The 22662-nt window shown below is 46.6% G+C and overlaps 2 protein-coding genes across 2 annotated transcripts in view; one reads left to right on the plus strand and one right to left on the minus strand.

Moving 5' to 3' along the window:
• Positions 1–3207, plus strand: part of phex (phosphate regulating endopeptidase homolog, X-linked) — a 94744-nt gene extending 91537 nt beyond the window's left edge. Inside the window, exon 17 of the mRNA XM_078205760.1 lies at positions 248–3207. Coding sequence (XP_078061886.1) covers positions 248–350 — 103 coding nt within the window. The 3' untranslated portion in view covers positions 351–3207. The remainder of the gene's footprint in view (positions 1–247) is intronic.
• Positions 3203–22656, minus strand: LOC144487679 (cullin-4A-like). The gene is made up of 6 exons (XM_078205761.1): positions 22594–22656; positions 17454–17567; positions 12202–12307; positions 7550–7722; positions 7241–7393; positions 3203–4492 (listed from the first exon to the last, which is right to left on the minus strand). The coding sequence occupies exons 1-6, from the start codon at positions 22642–22644 to the stop codon at positions 4397–4399; spliced, it is 693 nt and encodes a 230-aa protein (XP_078061887.1). The 5' UTR covers positions 22645–22656; the 3' UTR covers positions 3203–4396.
• Between the last annotated feature and the right edge of the window lie 6 nt (positions 22657–22662).

Genomic DNA, 22662 nt, shown 5'->3' on the forward strand with positions numbered 1-22662 from the left:
TTATGCTGCTACTCCTGGTCATTTTGGTTGAGACTTTTGTGTGCTCATTTCACATGGCACCATTTCAGTCAGCAGCTACATAAGTGTCATCTGGTTGGGATAAAGTTGATGCCTGAGGTGAGACACTGCTGTTTCGCCCAGTTCTCTTGCTTTGATCTTCCATGTCACAATATTGTTCTATCCATTAAACTTGAATCCATGTTAATATTGGTGTCTGCAAGATTAATTCATTTTTTTTAACTTTCAGGGTAATTGGGTCAATGAGTAACTTTGAAGAATTCAGCAAAGCTTTTAGTTGTCCCAGGACGTCAATAATGAATCGTGGAGAGAAATCTTGTCGAGTGTGGTAGGGATTTCACACAAACCCCGGACAGACAGAATATTTGTATATCACTCAATTAGAAAGTGGGTACCAAGTCTGTGTTTAGTGAAATGCATAATTTTAGTTTGTTTGTGTTTACGTTGGAACCACATTGGCCAACCATCTGTTATTTGGCTTTTGGAATCCCCATTTGTGTTGCTTCTCCAGGGTTTTGCAAAACAGCTGAACCCCACAGCTTGAACTGACTGAGGTCATCCACAACTAATGATTGCAGGCATTGACCCTTCCCAACAAGAGAGCATCTAACCATCTCTCCTTGACATTCAATGGCATTACCATCATAAAATCCCTGAACATCAACATCCTTCACGTGACCAGTCATATAAATACTGTGACTACAAGGACAGAAACTGAGAATTCTGTGGCAATGAACTCACCTTCTGATTATCAGCCTTGTAGAGGGTGGGCAGTGTGCTGGAATAGTCTCGACTGCAGCTCCAACAACTCAAAAAACTGAACATCTTTGATTGTTACCTCAAACATTCACTTCCTCTACTGCCAGCACAGATACAAAGTGCAGTGTGTTCTATCTAGCAGATACAGAGCACGGTGTGTACTACCTAGCAGATGCAGAGTATAATGTATACTACTTAGCAAGTACACTGCAGCAACTCAACAAACTACTTCAGACAGTGCCTTCCAAACCTCAGTTGCAAGTTCCCCCCCTCCCCCAAGTCTCTTAGCATCCTGACTTGGAATTATATTGCCTTTCCTACATCATCCTGGAACTCCTTTCCAGACAGCATTCTGGGTGTTTGAGAAGGCAGCTCATCGTCAGCTTCTTAAGGACAATTAGTGATGGGCAATAAATGCTGGCCTCACCAGATGCCCATGTATGAATAAGCCACCAATTGCACAGATTCAGCCAGTGAAGCTCAGCAGGTATGCATATCCACTGTGAGCAGGGTGTAGAAATTTTACAAATATTGGTGACTATGGTTCACTGAAACTTGTTCTGGATTGGCAGTATTGCAAACCTTATAATACAGAAATACTCAGGGGACTGGATTTGTGGAAACAATCAACTTTTGCTGTCAAATTTTGAAAACAGGGATCTAAATTGAGACTTTTTCTTTTAGAAGTTTTCTTTTTGTATTTATCATAAGATACACTTGGACATGAAGCATTTCTCACTCATTGTCAGATGGCTCGATGCAAAATAAAGTTGCCTTTAGTCTAACCTCAACAATGCACTTCTTCCATTAGTCACCCTCTGTGCTTTCTGACTGACAACTAGTACTGGATGATGAGCTCCATTTTTACTTAGAACTAGGTGGAGACTGCCAAGTCACATTTCACATGGGACTCTTACAGCTAGCAGATATTTACTATCAAATGGTGAAAGGCTTACCAATTGCAACACTCAGTTCCCCGAAATTAAATCGGATTTAAGCCACGGCCTGACCATAGAAAATAGAAGCAGGAGTAGGCCATTTGGCCCTTAGAGCCTGCTCCACCCTTCATTTTGATCCTGGCTGATCATCAAATTCAAAATCCTGATTTCCCCTTCCCCCCATATCATGTCATATGACATGATTTTAATTAGCCATCTGATTAATGGCCAGTGGAGTCATGTTCTGGCCCCATAATGTGCAGAATCATGTTACACTTTCAAAATGTTTTGGCATAGCACTCTGACGTAGTTTCAGAAATGAATCCATCTGCAGCAAAGGCCAATAAACACAGCCACTGAAACAGAAATTGGAACTGAATAGTTAAGTATTTTGACCCGAACAAAGCCACACATACTCTTGGGTGCTGTGCCCAACAGTTTGACAGCAAAGTCAATTTATGTAAGATTCAATGACCTATCAGATGTTGATTGATTAGCACCATCTGGGGAAATATACTGATACATTTGCCAACATCCAACATTCTTGAACTGCTCAACATGGCAGAAGACAGACTTGTGTTGAAAACATCCCAACCCTCTCAACTATTGCTACCCAATAGTGTTAGCCAGTGACTCTATGCAGCCAGTAGTAAGCCCCAATCCCGGGCACAGTGGCTCAAAGATAAGGTGGCAGCTGCTGTCCCTTTCAGACATGTATCTCCTGCATGGTCAGTAAATGCAAAGGCCCATTTAGGATCGGTAGTGGTGTTTTATTCTTCACTTACAATTTATACTGGATTATGTAGCATGTTCATAGATCAAATAAACCATCTGAAAGATATCCAAACATCTTCTGAATTCTCTTCTTCAAATAATTTAAAAACTGAAAATATTCCGATCTCTGATGATATCCGTAAAACCACATTGGTTGACTGGATTTTTGTTTGTCCAACAGTTACAAGCAGAACTCAGATTTAATGAATAATTGCTGAGAATGTTGAGCCCACTTCTACTCTCTTTCCAGACACCCACTGCCTCAACTCTCTGTCCAGGTTCCTTACCGGTTCTTGTGTCCACACCTGACCCCTCTCTCCTCTGTTGGAAACTGCCTAGCTTATTACTTGGGTGCCTGCTGCATATTCACTAGCTCTCGCTGACCAGTTCCCTGTCTCTTTGATCATGTACATCCTCTCATCTTCCCAAACTCTTACCTCCCACTTTGGGATGGGGAGAAAGATCACCATCATACCAAATCTCCCTGGCCCTCCACCACTGCCTCCATCCCTGTCACCATCATTACCTCATCAGCAGCGTGAGCATCAAGTGCTCAACTGTTGATTACCAATGGTAACTGCTGAAAGATCAATTAATAGCGATGATTAAAAATACAAAAATTACAGCCTATTTTTGCTTTAATTTGTCACTATAAAGTTGTGAAAACTTTACTTGCTATAAGTTGTATAAATGCAATGCCAATAAAAAAAATCCATGGAAGAAAATCATTTTATGTTCAGTTATCGTAAGACAAGACCCTAATAATTTTAGCACATTCTGAACCGAGGTAACATATTTACAATATGTAACAAGCTATCACAAAGCTCCCAAGTTTCAGCTGACCTTCTCTATCAGAGTGAAAGAATACATAAGATATATATTGTACAAAGTCTTGTTGTTCTTATATTTACATTCCTGCAAAGATATCCTGTGAAATCACAGTGTAACTCCAATGAGTCATCCAAAAAGAGAAATTACTGCAGAAAAAACTGTAATGTTTACTCACCTGTGGATTGATGGTGGTGTGTGAAGGAGGCTTGTTAATCTCCCAAAAGCAAATATCATGAGCAGGACTGACTTTAGAGTACTGGGTTTTATTACTGTAAAAGCAACTAATACTATTTAATAGAAAGGTTCTTTTATGTAATATATGTTTGAACTTCTAGTCTTCGGCACTTCAAAGTTGAAGAAACATCTTTTGATTGACATCAAACAAGCTTGACACACAAAATTCCACCTGTTACCCTGCAATGTGCGGAGGGTAACTATTGCTCAAAGTTAGTGATGTCATTAGCTACTGTGGTTGTAAATGCAATTTGATGCATTTAAAAAGAACAATTTTTCACTTCATCAATGCAGTAGAGTTAGAAAAGCCAGTGTGCAGCATTTTACACTCAGGGCCACCTTAGTACATTTTCCATATATTAATAGGACTCTCGAAAGATCCCCAACTGTGACCACTAGTTATATACTGACGGGAGTAATAAGTACAGACAGATTTTTATCATAAATCAAAACTAAAAATACACAAGTTGACAGCATGAGCCTCATGTGAAACCAGCTGAACACAGACAAGTCATCAGCCACTTGTGCGAGAAATAGATGGACTGCTGCTTCAAGTGTGTTTAAATCTGCACCCTTTCCACACTCTTTAGTGAAGTGATTCCCAGGAAAGCAAAGACTTGTGTTAAAATCTGTGTGAAAGGAAGGTCATCGCTCCTGAAAGGGATGCCCCACAGCGAAGCTCCCAGAAGGATCTCATTTGTTTCAGAAAGATGGCGAGGGCTGGATTGTGTGTGAGACAATCAAAGAGAATCTGAAAAGAATGCAGACGGAATCAGTGCTCTTGACATTTTACTGGCATGAGGGGGTTGAGATCCAGCATTGACACAGTCCTGGTCTGTATTTTATGCCACATAGTGGTATTGGTTGGCATTGTCCGAGTCTCTCTCCATATAGTCCCGTTCAATTAGAGATTCAATTCTTTTCTTCAAGTCTCCTGGCTGAATATTTGAAATAAAGCAGGGACAAGGGGAAAAACAAAAGCAAGCAATAATTAGACATTTTTAATGATACCCTCCAGCTCACTCTGGTCCTAGCACCTGATGGCTAAATCAAGTGCACAGCTTGATCTCTTCCATCAAAACATCTTAAAAACAGCCCCAGAAAAGCACCCTTTACTGCAACAATATAGTGCTTCAATTTTTCACACGCCTGGATAGAGTGGACATGTGGAAGATGTTTCCATTAGTAGGAAAGACTAGGATCCGAAGGCACACCTTAATGTTAGAAGACGATCCTTTAGAATGGAGATGAGGGGGAAATTTCTTCAGCCAGAGGGTGGTGAATCTATGGAATTCATTGCCACAGAAGGCTCTGGAGGCCAGGTCATTGAATGTATTTAAGACAGAGATAGATAGGTTCTTGATTGGCATGGGATCAAAGGTTATGGGAAAAGGCAGGAGAATGGGGTTGAGGAACATATTAGCCATAATTGAATGGCAGAGGAGACTCAATAGACAGAGTGGCCTAATTCTGCTCCTATATCTTATGGTTTTATCAGCCTTCTGTGTCTCACTTCCTCTGAATTATGGAGAGCCACCAGGGACCTGTTCCTGCTCCAAACTAGGTTCTGACCACCCAGCTTGTTGCTTTATCAACACTGACAATGTTTCCTGTGCTACCTTGCTTCAGACTCAGTTTATCACCTCCTATTCCAAACAAAATTTGTACTAATCTGAGATATATATATATATATATATATCAATTCACATTTCCCTTCAAAATCTCGATTAATTTCTCCCAGACTCTACCTCTCGTGTGACCTATCCCAGTTTCTTAAGGCTCAAAACTCAAGTGTCAAAAATGATGAGCCAATTTGGATCTCTTTCCTATCTTATTAGCATAGTGGTTGTTCCAGTGTCTGGTAACGAATCATTCTTCCTTGTCTCCTGGGATCTGTGCTCTTTTCCTTCAGTTAAACATCGGTAAGTTTTTCTTCTGCACTCAAAGCAACTTTTAAAACTAATTGGAATCAAGAAGAATGATGGCTGGTTTATGGATCAGGACTTGAAGCAACTTTGTACAATAGCCAAGCTAACATTTCACAAGAGACCATTACCCATTAAACCAGATGTGTTTCTAGCTTTAACAAAAACAAGTGCTTGAAGTAAATCATAAATAAAGGTGGAAAAGACAAACCTTTCATCTACTGCCTTCTCTAGGCAAAAACAGAGTACATCAGACTTGAACAGTTTGGTTGGGGAAGACCATTTAAGCTGGCAGGGAATCAATATTCCTAAAGTTATGCATAGCTTGATTGCAATTTCTAATAGCGCATATAGGATATCCGACTGAGAAATGTTGTTCAACAGCTGTGCCTCAGAGACAGGATATAGAATAGAAGGGGCACTAAGGGGAATGCAGATATCTTTTTTTAAAAAGATATTTTGTCCTTAGGATATGAGCATCACTGGCAAAGCCAGCATTAATTGCCCATCCTGACTATCTCAAGAAGGTGGTGGTGAACAGCTTCAGTCCATGTGGTGGTGTAAGTACATCCACAGTGCTATCGTATTAAACATCCTAATGTTTAAGGATTTGACCCAGTGACAATGAAGGAACGGTGATATATTTCCAAGTCAGGAAGGCGTGTGGCTTGGAGAGGAACTTCCAGGTAGTGGGGTTCCCATATGTCTGCTGCTGCCCTTATCCTTCTGGTAGTAAATGTTGGGGGTTTGAAAGGTATAGGCAGGGGAGCCTTGGTGAGTTCCTGTAATGATGTGGAGATGCCGGCGTTGGACTGGGGTAAACACAGTAAGAGTTTTAACAACACCAGGTTAAACAGGTTTATTTGGTAGCAAATGCCATTAGCTTTCGGAGCACTGCTCCTTCGTCAGATGGAGTGGATATCTGCTCTCAAACAGGGCACAGAGACACAAAATCAAGTTACAGACTGCAGTTGGAATCGGGAGAATAGGAAAGGAAAAATGCGAATTTTCCCCTTATTTCATTCCCAGCGATTTTAGCCAGATGCCAATGTGTGAAAGCAGCTGAGAAAAGCCATGTTCATCACAATCAAACCATCTAGCAGGACCAGAGTCCCATACAAGTTGGAGCATATAGGAACAGGAGATGAATATACAGCTCCTTCAGCCTGCTTTATCTTTCAATTGATGAAGGCAGCATGGTGGCACAGTGGTTAGCACTGCTGCCTCACAGCGCCAGGGACCCGTGTTCAATTCCGGCCTTGGGTCACTGTCTGCGTGGAGTTTGCACATTCTCCCTGTGTCTGCGTGGGTTTCCTCCGGTGCTCCAGTTTCCTCCCCCAGTCCAAAGATGTGCGGGTTAGGTTGATTGGCCATGCTAAATTGACCCTAGTGTCAGGGGATTAGCAGGGTAAATATGTGGAGTTATGGGAATAGGGCCTGGATTGGATTATGGTCGGTGTAGACTCGATGGGCCAAATGGCCTCCTTCTGCACTGGAGGAATTCTATGATCTGTATCTTGGCTTTCATTTATCTACTGTAGTTTCATAATACCCTTTGCTAACAAAAATCAATCTCAGTTTGAAACTTCTGGTTGATCTAGCTTCAGGTTTTTTGAGAGAATGGAAGAGAGTTCCTGACTGCATGGAGAGCTGGCATACAGGCAGCAGCTGGGGAATTTCAGGGGTCAAAACAGACACATAACCAATTCATTGGCAACTCTCCCAAGTTATAAACTATATTTTTTAAAAAACTCTCTTTACCTTCACTGGAAATTTTAACTGGTTATAGAGTTCTGAAACAAGGAGGTTATGGCCGAGTGTCTTTCTCATTTTCATGATTCGAACTATAGCAGCATCTATTTGGTACTGTCTGTCCTGGAATACCCGCTCGGTCGTGCTAGTTTGCTCCTCAACCTGAAAAGGGACAAGAAAATATGAATGGCATCTCCCCCAAAATGCTGTATTTTAACATTCATTTGTATGAAGATGGCCAGTAACAATGATAATACACATTCTCCTGACACACAATGGATTTTGGATAAAATGTCATGTCTTTAGAGGATTACATACCGTTTCCTTCATTTGGATTTGGTTAATCTTTATTCTGAACAATTTGTGCTTAAAGTCAGCATTAAAGATTATCTTGTCTCCATTTTCCACATCTTTGCCTTTTGGAATTTTGTTCAACACACGAGCTTTCCCACAGGCTAAAGACTGCAAAGTCCTTCTTAATTCACCATCCTCTAAAGGAGAGGTCAAAATAGAAATAAACCAAAGAAGTGCATGCCTTGGAAAGGCACTTGTTAAATTCAATCATAGTACATATAGCAGTTTCATTGGAAAGTTACCATATGTTTGCAACATGTATTATTATATAAGCAAAAAGGAAGAAAAGGCGCAATGTAAGAACAGGAGTTGGACATTTTGTCCCTCAAGTCAATTTTGCCATTCAATGAGCTCATGGCTGTTCTGTGATCTACCTCCATGTAGTTGCTGCTGCATATTCTTTAACAACTCAAGATATATCAGAATTAAAATTAACAATTTATCCATCAACAATAAACTTCTGCTACCCTGAGTGGGATTTGCTGTGTTCCCCTATGGCATGTTTCGGGATGGCAGAGGCGGCCCGCCATTGGCCGATAGTGGAATAGTGGTTCAGCCCCGTAAACGAGGTTTCTTGTTTTATGCACCCGCCACCACCGGTACACCTACGGCAGGGGTTTGCCATTGGTGGTGTGGTCCGTCAAAATGCAAGACAAAAATTATCACAATAATCATCTTTATTAATTAAACAAAATCCAACAATAATATAAATCTTGCTTATAAAACTACATTTATGACAGCTCCTGCTCTGCATGAGGTAGCTGGTTTGCGTGTGTGGCATCATGAGTGGTGGGGATGAAGGTTCCAGCCTGTTCTCTCACATAGCCTCGAATATGATGTTATGCATCAGTGACTTACATATCCATTGAGCGTGAGTCTCCGCTTCCTATTATACAGCCAATGTTAAATACATGTTGCTGCTGTCCCTTTTATTCCGTGTGCTATAACTTTTCTTACAATCTGTTGTGTGAATGAATGCCTTTTGAAAGTCCATGTACATCACATCAACAGTATTATCCTCATCAACCCGTTCTGTTACCTCCTCAAAAATACTCCAGCAAATTAGTTAAACACAATTTCCATTTTAGAAATGCATGCTGACCCTTCTTGATCAACCAATGTTTTTCCATGTGACTACTAAATCTATCCTGAAAAATTGTTTCTAGAAACTTCTCCACCATTGATGTTAAACTGATTGGGCTGGCTGCAATTGTTGGGGCTATCCTTACAATTTTTTTTGAACTCGAGTGTAACATTTGCAATTCTCCAGTCCTCTGACACCTCCCCCGAGTCTACAGAAGACTGAAAGATTATGGTCAGCACCCCTGCAATTCCCATTCTCACTCCCATCTTTAAGTGCCAACAGTCTATTCACCACTTTTTGCTTAATAATTTTGAGCCCTTCTAGGGACACGGTTTCCCCATCTATTACCATGTCCTGGGTAGCACTGTCCTCCATAACTTTAAAATTTAATAAGTCAAAGAACAAAGAACAGTACAGCACAGGAAACAGGCCCTTCGGCCCTCCAAGCCTGTGCCGCTCCTTGGTCCAAAGGGACCAATCGTTTGTATCCCTCCATTCCCAGGCTGCTCATGTGACTATCCAGGTAAGTCTTAAACTATGTCAGCGTGTCTGCCTCCACCACCCTACTTGGCAGCACATTCCAGGCCCCCACCACCCTCTGTGTAAAAAACATCCCTCTAATATCTGAGTTATACTTCGCCCCTCTCACCTTGAGCCTGTGACCCCTCGTGATCGTCACTTCTGATCTGGGAAAAAGCTTCCCACCATTCACCCTATCTATACCTTTCATAATCTTCACCTCTATTAGATCTCCCCTCATTCTCCATCTTTCCAGGGAGAACAACCCCAGTTTACCCAATCTTTCCTCATAGCTAAGACCCTCTATACCAGGCAACATCTTGGTAAACCTTCTCTGCACTCTCTCTAACGCCTCCACGTCCTTCTGGTAGTGCGGCGACCAGAACTGGACGAAGTACTCCAAATGTGGCCTAACCAGCTGCATCATCAGACTCCAGCTTTTATACTCTATACCCCGTCCTATAAAGGCAAGCATACCATATGCCTTCTTCACCAACTGTGTTACCACCTTCAAGGATTTGTGGACTTGCACACCTAGGTCCCTCTGTGTTTCTATACTCTTGATGACTCTGCCATTTATTGTATAACTCCTCCCTACATTATTTCTTCCAAAATGCATCACTTCACATTTATCCGGATTAAATTCCATCTGCCACCTCTCCGCCCAATTTTCCAAGTCAACCTGCAACCTTCTCAATTCTAGGGAATACAATCCCAATTTGTGTAATCAAAAGAGAAAATGCTGGAAAATCTCAGCAGGTCTGGCAGCATCTGTAAGGAGAGAAAAGAGCTGATATATCAAGTCCAGACGACTTTGTCAAAGAGATTTTCCAGCATTTTCTCTTTTGGTTTCAGATTCCAGCATCCGCAGTAATTTGCTTTTACCCAATTTGTGTAATTTTCCTCATAATTTAAGTCCAGATATCATCCAAGTAAATCCAAGTTGCACTCCTGCTAAGGCCAATACGTTCTCCCAAAGGTATGGTGTTCAGATCTGAACACAATACTTGAGACGTGATCTAACCAGAGCTCTGTATAAATGTAGCAGGACTTCGACCCCCTTGTAATTTAGTTTTCTAGATTAAAGTTTTTATGATTTTTTTGGAGCTTTCCATGACAATTTAATGATCTAAGTACATCAACCCCTAAGTCTCTATGGGCTTGCTGTGTTTAGTTTTTCAGCATTTGCAAAGTATTCTGTTCTATCCTTTCCTTAGATCCAAAATGCATTATCTCACATTTACCTAAACTGAAATCACTTTGCCACAGTTTTGATCATTTACTTAACCTATTAATATATTTGTACTTTTAGGCTTACAAGACCTAATTTTATTTATTTATAAGGCCTTAATTTAATTGAATTATTAATTGGCAAAGTTGACTATGTAGTTCCTTTCCAAGATCAAAGTTGTTAATGAGCAGTGAATTGTTGAGGCCCCAACACAGATCCCTGTGGGATGTCACTGGTCTTATTTTGCCAATGTAAGTATTGCTGGCGTCCAACTGGCTATATCATACTAAGTATTGGCGGACCTTTTGTTTGGCCAACTAGCACATTAATGTGGAGTTATCTGAGGCTGACTAGGAGGCACACAGTGACATTTCTTTTTAATGCTCTGCACTTGAGACAAGAGTGCTGTATGTCTGGTTGTATTAATTTTCTCTCCCTTCATAGCCCCAGTAGATGCTGCTGGGTTGGATCCCTGTTCCATTTCAGTCCTTTTGCTCTTGCAGCTTTTTTTTAGAAAATAAATTCCAAAATTGAATAATACAACAAAAAATGTGCAAATCTGAGCACAATTAAGACTTGGAGGGGAATTGGGGAGGTATAGTGCTCCTATGACATTACTGCTCTTGTAGTGATCACGGGGCAGAACGCACTGTTGAAAGGAATTCATCATACGGATTCTACAAATTGCAGTGGTAGCGAGCGACGGCTTTGAACTCAATGACAGCAACACAGGTCAGGCTCATTCCTTTCTCCTGAATGATGTTGAGGATATCGTGAGCTCACACATGCAGGATTTGAGGATCAGGAATTGAGTCATATCATCCTGGCACCTGTAGTCTGCCATGGTGTTGACATGGCTCATCTAGTTAAACTTTCAAGACCACAGAGATGTTATGGTAGGGCGATGGTGGTGCCACAGAAGGTAAAGGAAAATAAACAGACCTCACTTGTGCAGGCATGTGCCACCTGTCCACAGCTCAAGTCTGGATGCTGTCCAACTCTTGCTAGGTTGGCCTGGGTGCCTCATTATAAGAATGGCGAATGGAGTTGAATATTGTGGAAGTTATCCCAACATTATAATACAGGGGAGGTCTTTGATGAAACAGATGGGTTGGTTGCATGATGGATCAATCCTTCCAGGGAACATGAATAGGAAAGGCTGACACTTCAATCATCAATAGTGTCCTGGCCTATGAACCGGCTATCCAACGGAGGACCAAGCATACCCCTGAAAGCTTACTCTGTCCCCAAGCTTCCACTGCCTGGAAAATTAATGTGAGTACAAGAGATTCTGCTTCCACCACCAGAGCGGGGAATTATTGCTGACTGGCACAGCTTTGAGAATGGTCATGATAGCAGATTTTGACAACTTTGCACTAGGTAGCTAAACTTCTTATAATTTCTTTTTGCTTTGCTATCCCGCTTCCATTCAATTGGAAAGTAGAGGGGACATAACAGGCAAGCCATCTTATTGTAAAATCTGAAGTACACAGCATTTGGGATCTGCTTTGTTGAAAAAATACAGCTAAAGAAAATGAGAAATGCAAAAATCTGATTAGGTAGCTTAATTATTTTGGTTGTGTTGAGACTAGCTACTTAAGGTACCCTCTTACACGGAGGAGCTACTCAACTGCTATCAGTAACAGATCAAGCAGCCACTTATATCTCAACACTACCAGTGTTTGAAATTTGGATTGCTGACTTTACACAGGGAACAATTTCCAGTGCGTCTGTACAGCAAAGATCAAACTGTCAACTCAAACTTCTGAATGATTTCCATACCTATGCCAGTTGCAGCCTTGATTTCCTCCATACAGAATTCATTGCCCTCGTTGAACATTAGCAACACCAAGGTCTGGAAGAGTGAAACTTGCAGCTCCTTTTTATCCTAGAATGCATATTGAAGAAATACTAATGAGATCACTATATACTAATACTAATGGGAGCAACATAACTTTGGGCTGCAAGGTTTTTAAAAAAATAACTGAGGCACATATTGATATGTTAGAGGAACAATCTCACTGTTGCTCCAATAAAAACAACAGTGAGCAAACAACAATAGAATACAAGTGCTTATTTGTTAATATACCATATATGAAACATACTATAATATATTGTAACATATATGATATACATTAATGTAATATATAGTATACATGAATAAATGTACATACTGGCCCCCAACGTCCTCAAAGTGGCATCAGCGGTGAACTGTCACTCTGCAGTGGCTCACCTGCGATCAAAATGGAAAGTGCCCGTCTTTCTTGACTTTAATGACTCAGGGTCAGACCAACCTCTCTAGCTCAGGCCGGGTCAGACTCACGGATCTCCCCGACTCAGCCCGGGTCAGACTCACGGACCTTCCTGACTCAGGCCGGATCAGACTCACGGACCTTCCTGATTCCCTGCCGGGTCAGACTAAAGAAGCGAAGAAAGCGGAGAAAGTTTCTAAAGTAAACTGGATGTTGGTGCTTCTACGTCAACAGGGGACTAGACATTTTTCAGTGGGGGAGTGGGTAGTGGGCAGGGAAGTGAGGAGGGTTATATCATTCAGGTTGGGGGGAGGGTGGTGGGGGTTCAGTCTGGGTATTTAAAATAGTTACTTTTAAGTCAGAGTGCTTTTTTTCCTTCTAACTCTTTCAGAGTAACTATCAGGGTGTGACAATGTTGTGCCTTTGAGAAATATATTTAAGTTATGTTTCTTGCGCAGGATCTGTTTTAGCAGTTTGTTTTATTATCAGTGCTGTTTTGTCTGCACCAGGCAACCCTGTCGTTACAGCAGCAGCCTAATTGGTGCTAATTGCTAGTGTTTATTTTATGCTGGATTACTGCTGTTCTGTGATTTTAGTGTTTTCCCCTCGAGTTTTGCAGTGTAGGGTTTGAATGACAGTATTATGACTGGACGGACTAGGCCCACAGACAGAAACATAGCTCAATTGCTTTTTTGGGAGCTGTAGAAAGAAATAGCTCATTCTCTTAAGTGTGGAGACTGGGATCTTCCAGAAACTAGGGTTTCTGAAGTTCTGTTGTTTGAGGATATATCCTTCTCTGGAAACTGCTGTGTAGAAGTCAGAAGGCTTTCTGTCTTGGTCCAGGGAGGTTAAAAGGCTGGAAATCTAGTATCCACATAAACATATCGGTTTGCGGTGCTAATTGTTTCTGAAGTAGGATTTATGTCTATGAGGATGTTGCTTACATTGGAACTATTGATATGAATAGCTGTTAAGAATTTTTTTTATGTTTAAGTATTTTAATTGGTAAACGTTTTGCTAATTCCTTTTGTTATATTCTGTGTTCTTAAATAGTTTGTTTTAATGAAAGCTTCCTAGTGGGTTAATTGAATCATACCTGGAGTGAAATACCTTATGGTCACCCTAATGTTAGGGTCTAGGCTGACTTCATAATACCTTGGAGTTTCTGATCTGGCCCCTAACATGGGCAAAACTGGCAGAACCATCCTAAGCTTGTAATTGTTGGATGGTTCCCAGCCCGGTGCAATTGTCCAGAGGACATCATAGAATAGAAATCATAGAAACCCTACAGTGCAGAAGGAGACCATTCGGCCCATCGAGTCTGCACCGACCACAATCCCACCCAGGCCCTACCCCCACATATTTTACCCACTAATCCCTCTAACCTACGCATCCCAGGACTCTAAGGGGCAATTTTTTTTTTAACCTGGCCAATTAACCTAACCCGCACATCTTTGGACTGTGGGAGGAAACCGGAGCACCCGGAGGAAACCCACGCAGACACGAGGAGAATGTGCGAACTCCACACAGACAGTGACCCGAGCCGGGAATCGAACCCGGGACCCTGGAGCTGTGAAGCAGCAGTGCTAACCACTGTGCTACCGTGCCGCCCCAATTAACTCTCCTGGACAATCGCCAGCTAAACTTTTGCGTGAGAACTTACAAAAGGGATTCCCCAGTGCATCTTTGGGGTAACCCCCAAATCTGGTGCTGGGGAGTCCAATATATTGCCCAATATTTACTTTACTAACACTGTCTAAAAATTTATCATTCAACCAGCTGAATTGTGCAACACAATGCAGAAAGTGGTAATTTCTTGTAAAGATTCTTAATTATCAGATTAGTTGAATGATGCAACTCTGAATGGAAGAGTTGATCATTCATCAATAAATGTAATGTTGATCTCGGTTTCATGAGAATGAACTCTACATGGAGGTCTGTATGAACACAAAAGGAAATTATGCTGGAAGTATGTCATAAAACAGAAAGCACAGCAAATGTTCACTAGGTGTTACACCAATTTGGAAGAGAACAGAGAAATTAGCACTTCAGCCATGGGCCTTTTCATGAGGGGAGTTTGAGTAAAAAGTGGTTATGTCGCCCAATTTAAGTCCTCCTCCTACCACTCTCTCCCATTTACTCATCTAACTTCCTCTCCGTTTAGTGGGATAAAGTTCCAGGAAGGGGATTGGAATAGGGAGGGAGGTGTAAAGAATGGATTTGCGCTTGAACAAAGAAAATTACAGGAACAGGCCCTTCGCAACCTCCAAGCCTGCACCAACCATGCTGCCCGACTTAACTAAAACCCCCTATGCTTCCGGGGACCATATCCCTCTATTCCCATCTCATTCATGTACTTGTCAAGGCGCCCCTGAAAAGTCACTACCGTATCCGCTTCCACTACCTCCCCCGGCAACGAGTTCCAGGCACCCACCACTCTCTGTGTAAAAGATTTGCCTCGTACATCTCTTTTAAACCTTGCCCCTCGCACCTTAAACCTGTGCCCCCTAGTAATTGACTCTTCCACCCTGGGAAAAAGCTTCTGACTATCCACTATCCACTCTGTCCATGCCTCTCATTATCTTGTAGACTTCTATCAGGTCTCCCCTCAACCCCTGTTGCTCGAGTGAGAACAAACCAAGTTTCTCCAACCTCTCCTCATAGCTAATGCCCTCCATACCAGGCAATATCCTGGTAAATCTTTTCTGTACCCTCTCCAAAGCCTCCACATCCTTCTGGTAGTGTGTCGACCAGAATTGAACACTATATTCCAAGTGCGGCCTCACTAAGGTTCTATAAAGCGTCAACATGACTTGCCAATATTTAAACTCAATACCCCGGCCGATGAAGGCAAGCATGCCGTATGCCTTCTTGATTACCTTCTCCACCTGCACTGCCACTTTCAGTGACCTGTGTACCTGTACACCCAGATCCCTTTGCCTATCAATACTCCTAAGGGTTCTGCCATTTACTATATATTTCCTATCTGTATTGCCAAAATGCATTACCTCACATTTGTCCGGATTAAACTCCATCTGCCATCTCTCCGCCCAAGTCTCCAACTGATCTATATCCTGCACACCATTAATTTTAATGGTTACATGATCAACTTGTAAATGGTAAGCTAGACTGGAAAACTGCAAATAATACTCCATTATTTAGGAAGGTTAGACAAAAGCATAAGAAAATTATAGGCCTATTGTGGGAAAATTATTAGAATCTGTAACTGGGGTTAGAGTGACTGAGCAATTGAACAATATAAACTAATCAGAGAGAGCCAGCAGAAATTTGTAAGAATAAGATGTGTATAAGGGTGGCACAGTGGTTAGCACTGCTGCCTCTCAGCACCAGGGACCTGGGTTCAATTCTGGCCTTGGGTGACTGTCTGTGTGGAGTTTGCACATTCTCCCCGTGTCTGCGTGGGTTTCCTCCGAGTGCTCCGGCTTCCTCCCACAGTCCAAAGATGTGCAGGTTAGGTGGATTGGCCACGGTAAATTGCCGCTTGGTGTCAGGGAGATTAGCAGGGTAAATACATGGGGCGATGGGGATAGGGCCTGGGTGAGATTGTTGTTGGTGCAGGCTCGATGGGCCGAATAGCCTCTTTCTGCACTGTAGGGACTCTATGACTAATAAACATAGTTACATTTTTTAAGCAGGTCACTAATGTGTGGATAAGGGAGAGTGAATGGATATTATTTATGAAGAGTTTCAGAAGGCATTTAATAAGGATTCACATAATAACAACAAAAATGAGAGAGTGCATGGGATAGGAGATAACCTACTAGCTTGGGTAGGGAATTGAACAGAAAGTAAGACACAAGTTGCTAACATATAGCTGGTGGTGTCTGGCAGGTATTTGTACTGAAGCTTCAGCTTTTCAGTATCAGGTTACTACACTCTATAAATAATTTGGACAAAGGAATAGGGAGTCATCTATCTCAGTTTGCTCACCACATTACGTGACACAATAAATTGTAGAGTGAACAGGAAAGAGAGCAGATAGTTGTAAATGGACATTGGTCGATGGGTGAACTGGCAAAATCTTTGGCAGATAGCATTCAATGTACAGAAATGAAACCATCCCCTGGACCCAAGAAAGATTGAGAGTCATAGAGTCACAGAAGTTTACAGCATGGAAACAGGCCCTTCGGCCCAACTTGTCTATGCCGCCCTTTTTTTTTAAAACCCCTAAGCTAATTCCAATTGCCCGCATTTGGCCCATATCCCTCTATACCCATCTTACCCACGGAACTGTCTAAATGCTTTTTAAAAGACAAAATTGATCAGAATACTTTTTAAATAGCATGTTAGTGGGAAGTAGGATATATTTATACATTTTTAATATTTTACCTCGGTGGGTTTTAGCACAATAAAACCAACTCCTTACAAGTTTAACTGAATAATATCTCCTTGGTTTACACGCTGCACACAGTCAGGTGCATACTTAATTGGCAGTGCAGCATCCTTTTAAAATTGAAAACTTCTGCTACAACCAAATAGGAGGGGCCTAAAAAGAGGCCAAATAGGAGGGGAGAGGGAGGTGTCACTGCGTTCCTCATCATCACAAACTATATAAACAAACATATGCTGCTTTTAATTTTGCCTGTTAAAGGAAAGAAAGCAAGTTATTTTTAAAACAAGTTAATTATATTGCTCTGCCAAGCAATTTAATTTTCATTGTGTTAGATAACTCACATTCCCCTATTCCACAGTCACCATTATTTTCACCAGATGTACACAACAACGAAATATATTGAAAAAAAATTCCTGCTAAAGTCTCACCTCATTGAATTCTGCTTTCAAAACAGAATGTCCTAATGTTGGCTGCCACTGTAGTTTTCTGCCACTGTGTTTTCCGAGGTAAAATGTCTTAAATACCTCCTGCAATTTTATCATCTAAAAACATATATATTTAAATATTACAAGTGTAATGAAGTCTAGATGTCACATTCATTTGCGCAGCAAGTGTCATTCAGGTCTGTTTGACCGAGATCTACCCCATTCGGCACGGTAGCACAGTGGTTAGCACTGCTGCTTCACAGCTCCAGGGTCCCGGGTTTGATTCCCGGCTCGGGTCACTGTCTGTGTGGAGTTCGCACATTCTCCTCGTGTCTGCGTGGGTTTCCTCCGGGTGCTCCGGTTTCCTCCCACAGTCCAAAGATGTGCGGGTTAGGTTAATTGGCCAGGTTAAAAAAAAAATTGCCCCTTAGAGTCCTGGGATGCGTAGGTTAGAGGGATTAGCGGGTAAAATATGTGGGGGTAGGGCCTGGGTGGGATTGTGGTCGGTGCAGACTCGATGGGCCGAATGGCCTCCTTCTGCACTGTAGGGTTTCTATTCTCATCGCTCTGCACATTTTTGGCTTTAAGTATTTATTCAAGTCTCTGTAAGTTATTATTGAATCTGCTTCCACCTCCCTTTCAGACAGTGCATTCCAGATCACAAACACTCGCTGCATTAAATGCTCTCTGTTTGTCAATTATCTTAAATCTGTGTCCCCTCATTACCAACCTTCCGGCCAATGGAAACAATTGTTCCTTATTTACCCTGTGAAAACCCCTCATTATTTTGAACATACTCCAATAAGTCTTCCCTTAACCTTTTCCTCAGAGGAGCAGAGCTTCTCGAGTCTCCCCAGAAGCATAAAACAACTCCAGCAAGGAAAGATTTTTACTCTCTTTATGATCACTGTGTTTATTGGCTGGAAAGAGAGGGCTAATAGAATACACTCGTGTCAACCCCATCGCGTCAAACATCAAGAGATAAACTCTGAAAAATCAAGAGATCCGGTATAAAAATTGAGTATTTTTTCCAAACATAAACCAGCAGAAAGATTGACAATGGATGTCATTTTTTAAATTTAATCTCCAATAGGTCAGGGCTCTTTAGGAAAACAATGGGCTGGATTTTGAAAGCTCACGAGAGGCAGGAATGAGGCCAAGAGGACTGGAAATTCATAGCACCGGCTGGCGCCTTCCAACCTCTGGGATGACAGCTCCCCACTGGAAAATGGCAGGCGGGTTAATTATTAGCATAACTAAAAGGTTTCCAACAGCCAATGGGATTTTACAGTTAGCAGGGACTTTAGGAGTTCAGGTTGATGGAGAGTGGGAAAACCAGAACCAGCTAGCACTGGTTCTCCATGTGTAACGCTGACGGATGCATGGCTGAGGGATTCAGCAGCCAATGAGCTGATGCAGAGGTGGCTTCTGGATCCCAGCAGGAAAGGAAAAGAAAGGATAAGTAAAGAAATGACAAGGAATGGGGAAAGGGAGGAGTGGGGCAGGGGAGGAGTGGGGCAGGGGAGGAGTGGGGCAGGGGAGGAGTGGGGCAGGGGAGGAGTGGGGCAGGGGAGGAGTGGGGCAGGGGAGGAGTGGGGCAGGGGAGGAGTGGGGCAGGGGAGGAGTGGGGCAGGGGAGGAGTGGGGCAGGGGAGGAGTGGGGCAGGGGAGGAGTGGGGCAGGGGAGGAGTGGGGCAGGGGAGGAGTGGGGCAGGGGAGGAGTGGGGCAGGGGAGGAGTGGGGCAGGGGAGGAGTGGGGCAGGGGAGGAGTGGGGCAGGGGAGGAGTGGGGCAGGGGAGGAGTGGGGCAGGGGAGGAGTGGGGCAGGGGAGGAGTGGGGCAGGGGAGGAGTGGGGCAGGGGAGGAGTGGGGCAGGGGAGGAGTGGGGCAGGGGAGGAGTGGGGCAGGGGAGGAGTGGGGCAGGGGAGGAGTGGGGCAGGGGAGGAGTGGGGCAGGGGAGGAGTGGGGCAGGGGAGGAGTGGGGCAGGGGAGGAGTGGGGCAGGGGAGGAGTGGGGCAGGGGAGGAGTGGGGCAGGGGAGGAGTGGGGCAGGGGAGGAGTGGGGCAGGGGAGGAGTGGGGCAGGGGAGGAGTGGGGCAGGGGAGGAGTGGGGCAGGGGAGGAGTGGGGCAGGGGAGGAGTGGGGCAGGGGAGGAGTGGGGCAGGGGAGGAGTGGGGCAGGGGAGGAGTGGGGCAGGGGAGGAGTGGGGCAGGGGAGGAGTGGGGCAGGGGAGGAGTGGGGCAGGGGAGGAGTGGGGCAGGGGAGGAGTGGGGCAGGGGAGGAGTGGGGCAGGGGAGGAGTGGGGCAGGGGAGGAGTGGGGCAGGGGAGGAGTGGGGCAGGGGAGGAGTGGGGCAGGGGAGGAGTGGGGCAGGGGAGGAGTGGGGCAGGGGAGGAGTGGGGCAGGGGAGGAGTGGGGCAGGGGAGGAGTGGGGCAGGGGAGGAGTGGGGCAGGGGAGGAGTGGGGCAGGGGAGGAGTGGGGCAGGGGAGGAGTGGGGCAGGGGAGGAGTGGGGCAGGGGAGGAGTGGGGCAGGGGAGGAGTGGGGCAGGGGAGGAGTGGGGCAGGGGAGGAGTGGGGCAGGGGAGGAGTGGGGCAGGGGAGGAGTGGGGCAGGGGAGGAGTGGGGCAGGGGAGGAGTGGGGCAGGGGAGGAGTGGGGCAGGGGAGGAGTGGGGCAGGGGAGGAGTGGGGCAGGGGAGGAGTGGGGCAGGGGAGGAGTGGGGCAGGGGAGGAGTGGGGCAGGGGAGGAGTGGGGCAGGGGAGGAGTGGGGCAGGGGAGGAGTGGGGCAGGGGAGGAGTGGGGCAGGGGAGGAGTGGGGCAGGGGAGGAGTGGGGCAGGGGAGGAGTGGGGCAGGGGAGGAGTGGGGCAGGGGAGGAGTGGGGCAGGGGAGGAGTGGGGCAGGGGAGGAGTGGGGCAGGGGAGGAGTGGGGCAGGGGAGGAGTGGGGCAGGGGAGGAGTGGGGCAGGGGAGGAGTGGGGCAGGGGAGGAGTGGGGCAGGGGAGGAGTGGGGCAGGGGAGGAGTGGGGCAGGGGAGGAGTGGGGCAGGGGAGGAGTGGGGCAGGGGAGGAGTGGGGCAGGGGAGGAGTGGGGCAGGGGAGGAGTGGGGCAGGGGAGGAGTGGGGCAGGGGAGGAGTGGGGCAGGGGAGGAGTGGGGCAGGGGAGGAGTGGGGCAGGGGAGGAGTGGGGCAGGGGAGGAGTGGGGCAGGGGAGGAGTGGGGCAGGGGAGGAGTGGGGCAGGGGAGGAGTGGGGCAGGGGAGGAGTGGGGCAGGGGAGGAGTGGGGCAGGGGAGGAGTGGGGCAGGGGAGGAGTGGGGCAGGGGAGGAGTGGGGCAGGGGAGGAGTGGGGCAGGGGAGGAGTGGGGCAGGGGAGGAGTGGGGCAGGGGAGGAGTGGGGCAGGGGAGGAGTGGGGCAGGGGAGGAGTGGGGCAGGGGAGGAGTGGGGCAGGGGAGGAGTGGGGCAGGGGAGGAGTGGGGCAGGGGAGGAGTGGGGCAGGGGAGGAGTGGGGCAGGGGAGGAGTGGGGCAGGGGAGGAGTGGGGCAGGGGAGGAGTGGGGCAGGGGAGGAGTGGGGCAGGGGAGGAGTGGGGCAGGGGAGGAGTGGGGCAGGGGAGGAGTGGGGCAGGGGAGGAGTGGGGCAGGGGAGGAGTGGGGCAGGGGAGGAGTGGGGCAGGGGAGGAGTGGGGCAGGGGAGGAGTGGGGCAGGGGAGGAGTGGGGCAGGGGAGGAGTGGGGCAGGGGAGGAGTGGGGCAGGGGAGGAGTGGGGCAGGGGAGGAGTGGGGCAGGGGAGGAGTGGGGCAGGGGAGGAGTGGGGCAGGGGAGGAGTGGGGCAGGGGAGGAGTGGGGCAGGGGAGGAGTGGGGCAGGGGAGGAGTGGGGCAGGGGAGGAGTGGGGCAGGGGAGGAGTGGGGCAGGGGAGGAGTGGGGCAGGGGAGGAGTGGGGCAGGGGAGGAGTGGGGCAGGGGAGGAGTGGGGCAGGGGAGGAGTGGGGCAGGGGAGGAGTGGGGCAGGGGAGGAGTGGGGCAGGGGAGGAGTGGGGCAGGGGAGGAGTGGGGCAGGGGAGGAGTGGGGCAGGGGAGGAGTGGGGCAGGGGAGGAGTGGGGCAGGGGAGGAGTGGGGCAGGGGAGGAGTGGGGCAGGGGAGGAGTGGGGCAGGGGAGGAGTGGGGCAGGGGAGGAGTGGGGCAGGGGAGGAGTGGGGCAGGGGAGGAGTGGGGCAGGGGAGGAGTGGGGCAGGGGAGGAGTGGGGCAGGGGAGGAGTGGGGCAGGGGAGGAGTGGGGCAGGGGAGGAGTGGGGCAGGGGAGGAGTGGGGCAGGGGAGGAGTGGGGCAGGGGAGGAGTGGGGCAAGGGAGGAGTGGGGCAAGGGAGGAGTGGGGCAAGGGAGGAGTGGGGCAAGGGAGGAGTGGGGCAAGGGAGGAGTGGGGCAAGGGAGGAGTGGGGCAAGGGAGGAGTGGGGCAAGGGAGGAGTGGGGCAAGGGAGGAGTGGGGCAAGGGAGGAGTGGGGCAAGGGAGGAGTGGGGCAGGGGAGGAGTGGGGCAGGGGAGGAGTGGGGCAGGGGAGGAGTGGGGCAGGGGAGGAATGGGGCAGGGGAGGAATGGGGCAGGGGAGGAATGGGGCAGGGGAGGAATGGGGCAGGGGAGGAATGGGGCAGGGGAGGAATGGGGCAGGGGAGGAATGGGGCAGGGGAGGAATGGGGCAGGGGAGGAATGGGGCAGGGGAGGAATGGGGCAAGGGAGGAATGGGGCAAGGGAGGAATGGGGCAGGGGAGGAATGGGGCAAGGGAGGAATGGGGCAAGGGAGGAATGGGGCAAGGGAGGAATGGGGCAAGGGAGGAATGGGGCAAGGGAGGAATGGGGCAAGGGAGGAATGGGGCAAGGGAGGAATGGGGCAAGGGAGGAATGGGGCAAGGGAGGAATGGGGCAAGGGAGGAATGGGGCAAGGGAGGAATGAGGAAGGGAGGGCTTTTTATTCCTCCTACCAAAATGTATCAACTCACACTTAGCCATATTGAAATTCATTGCCCTTTACAATCCTGTTCTGCAAGTTTATTAATATCCTCTGATGTTTTCTCACCCTCTTCCTCAGCATTAAATACGCTCCCCAATTTCGATTATGAATGTAGATCAGACTGATCACCATCTGACTTCACTTACCTCTGGAGGTAAATGTATTTCCATGGGTCTGTATGTTGGCCAGTATCCCATTGTCAGAATGTTGACTGT

Source organism: Mustelus asterias, unplaced genomic scaffold (assembly GCF_964213995.1).
Source record: "Mustelus asterias unplaced genomic scaffold, sMusAst1.hap1.1 HAP1_SCAFFOLD_972, whole genome shotgun sequence".
Classification (NCBI taxonomy): domain Eukaryota; kingdom Metazoa; phylum Chordata; class Chondrichthyes; order Carcharhiniformes; family Triakidae; genus Mustelus; species Mustelus asterias.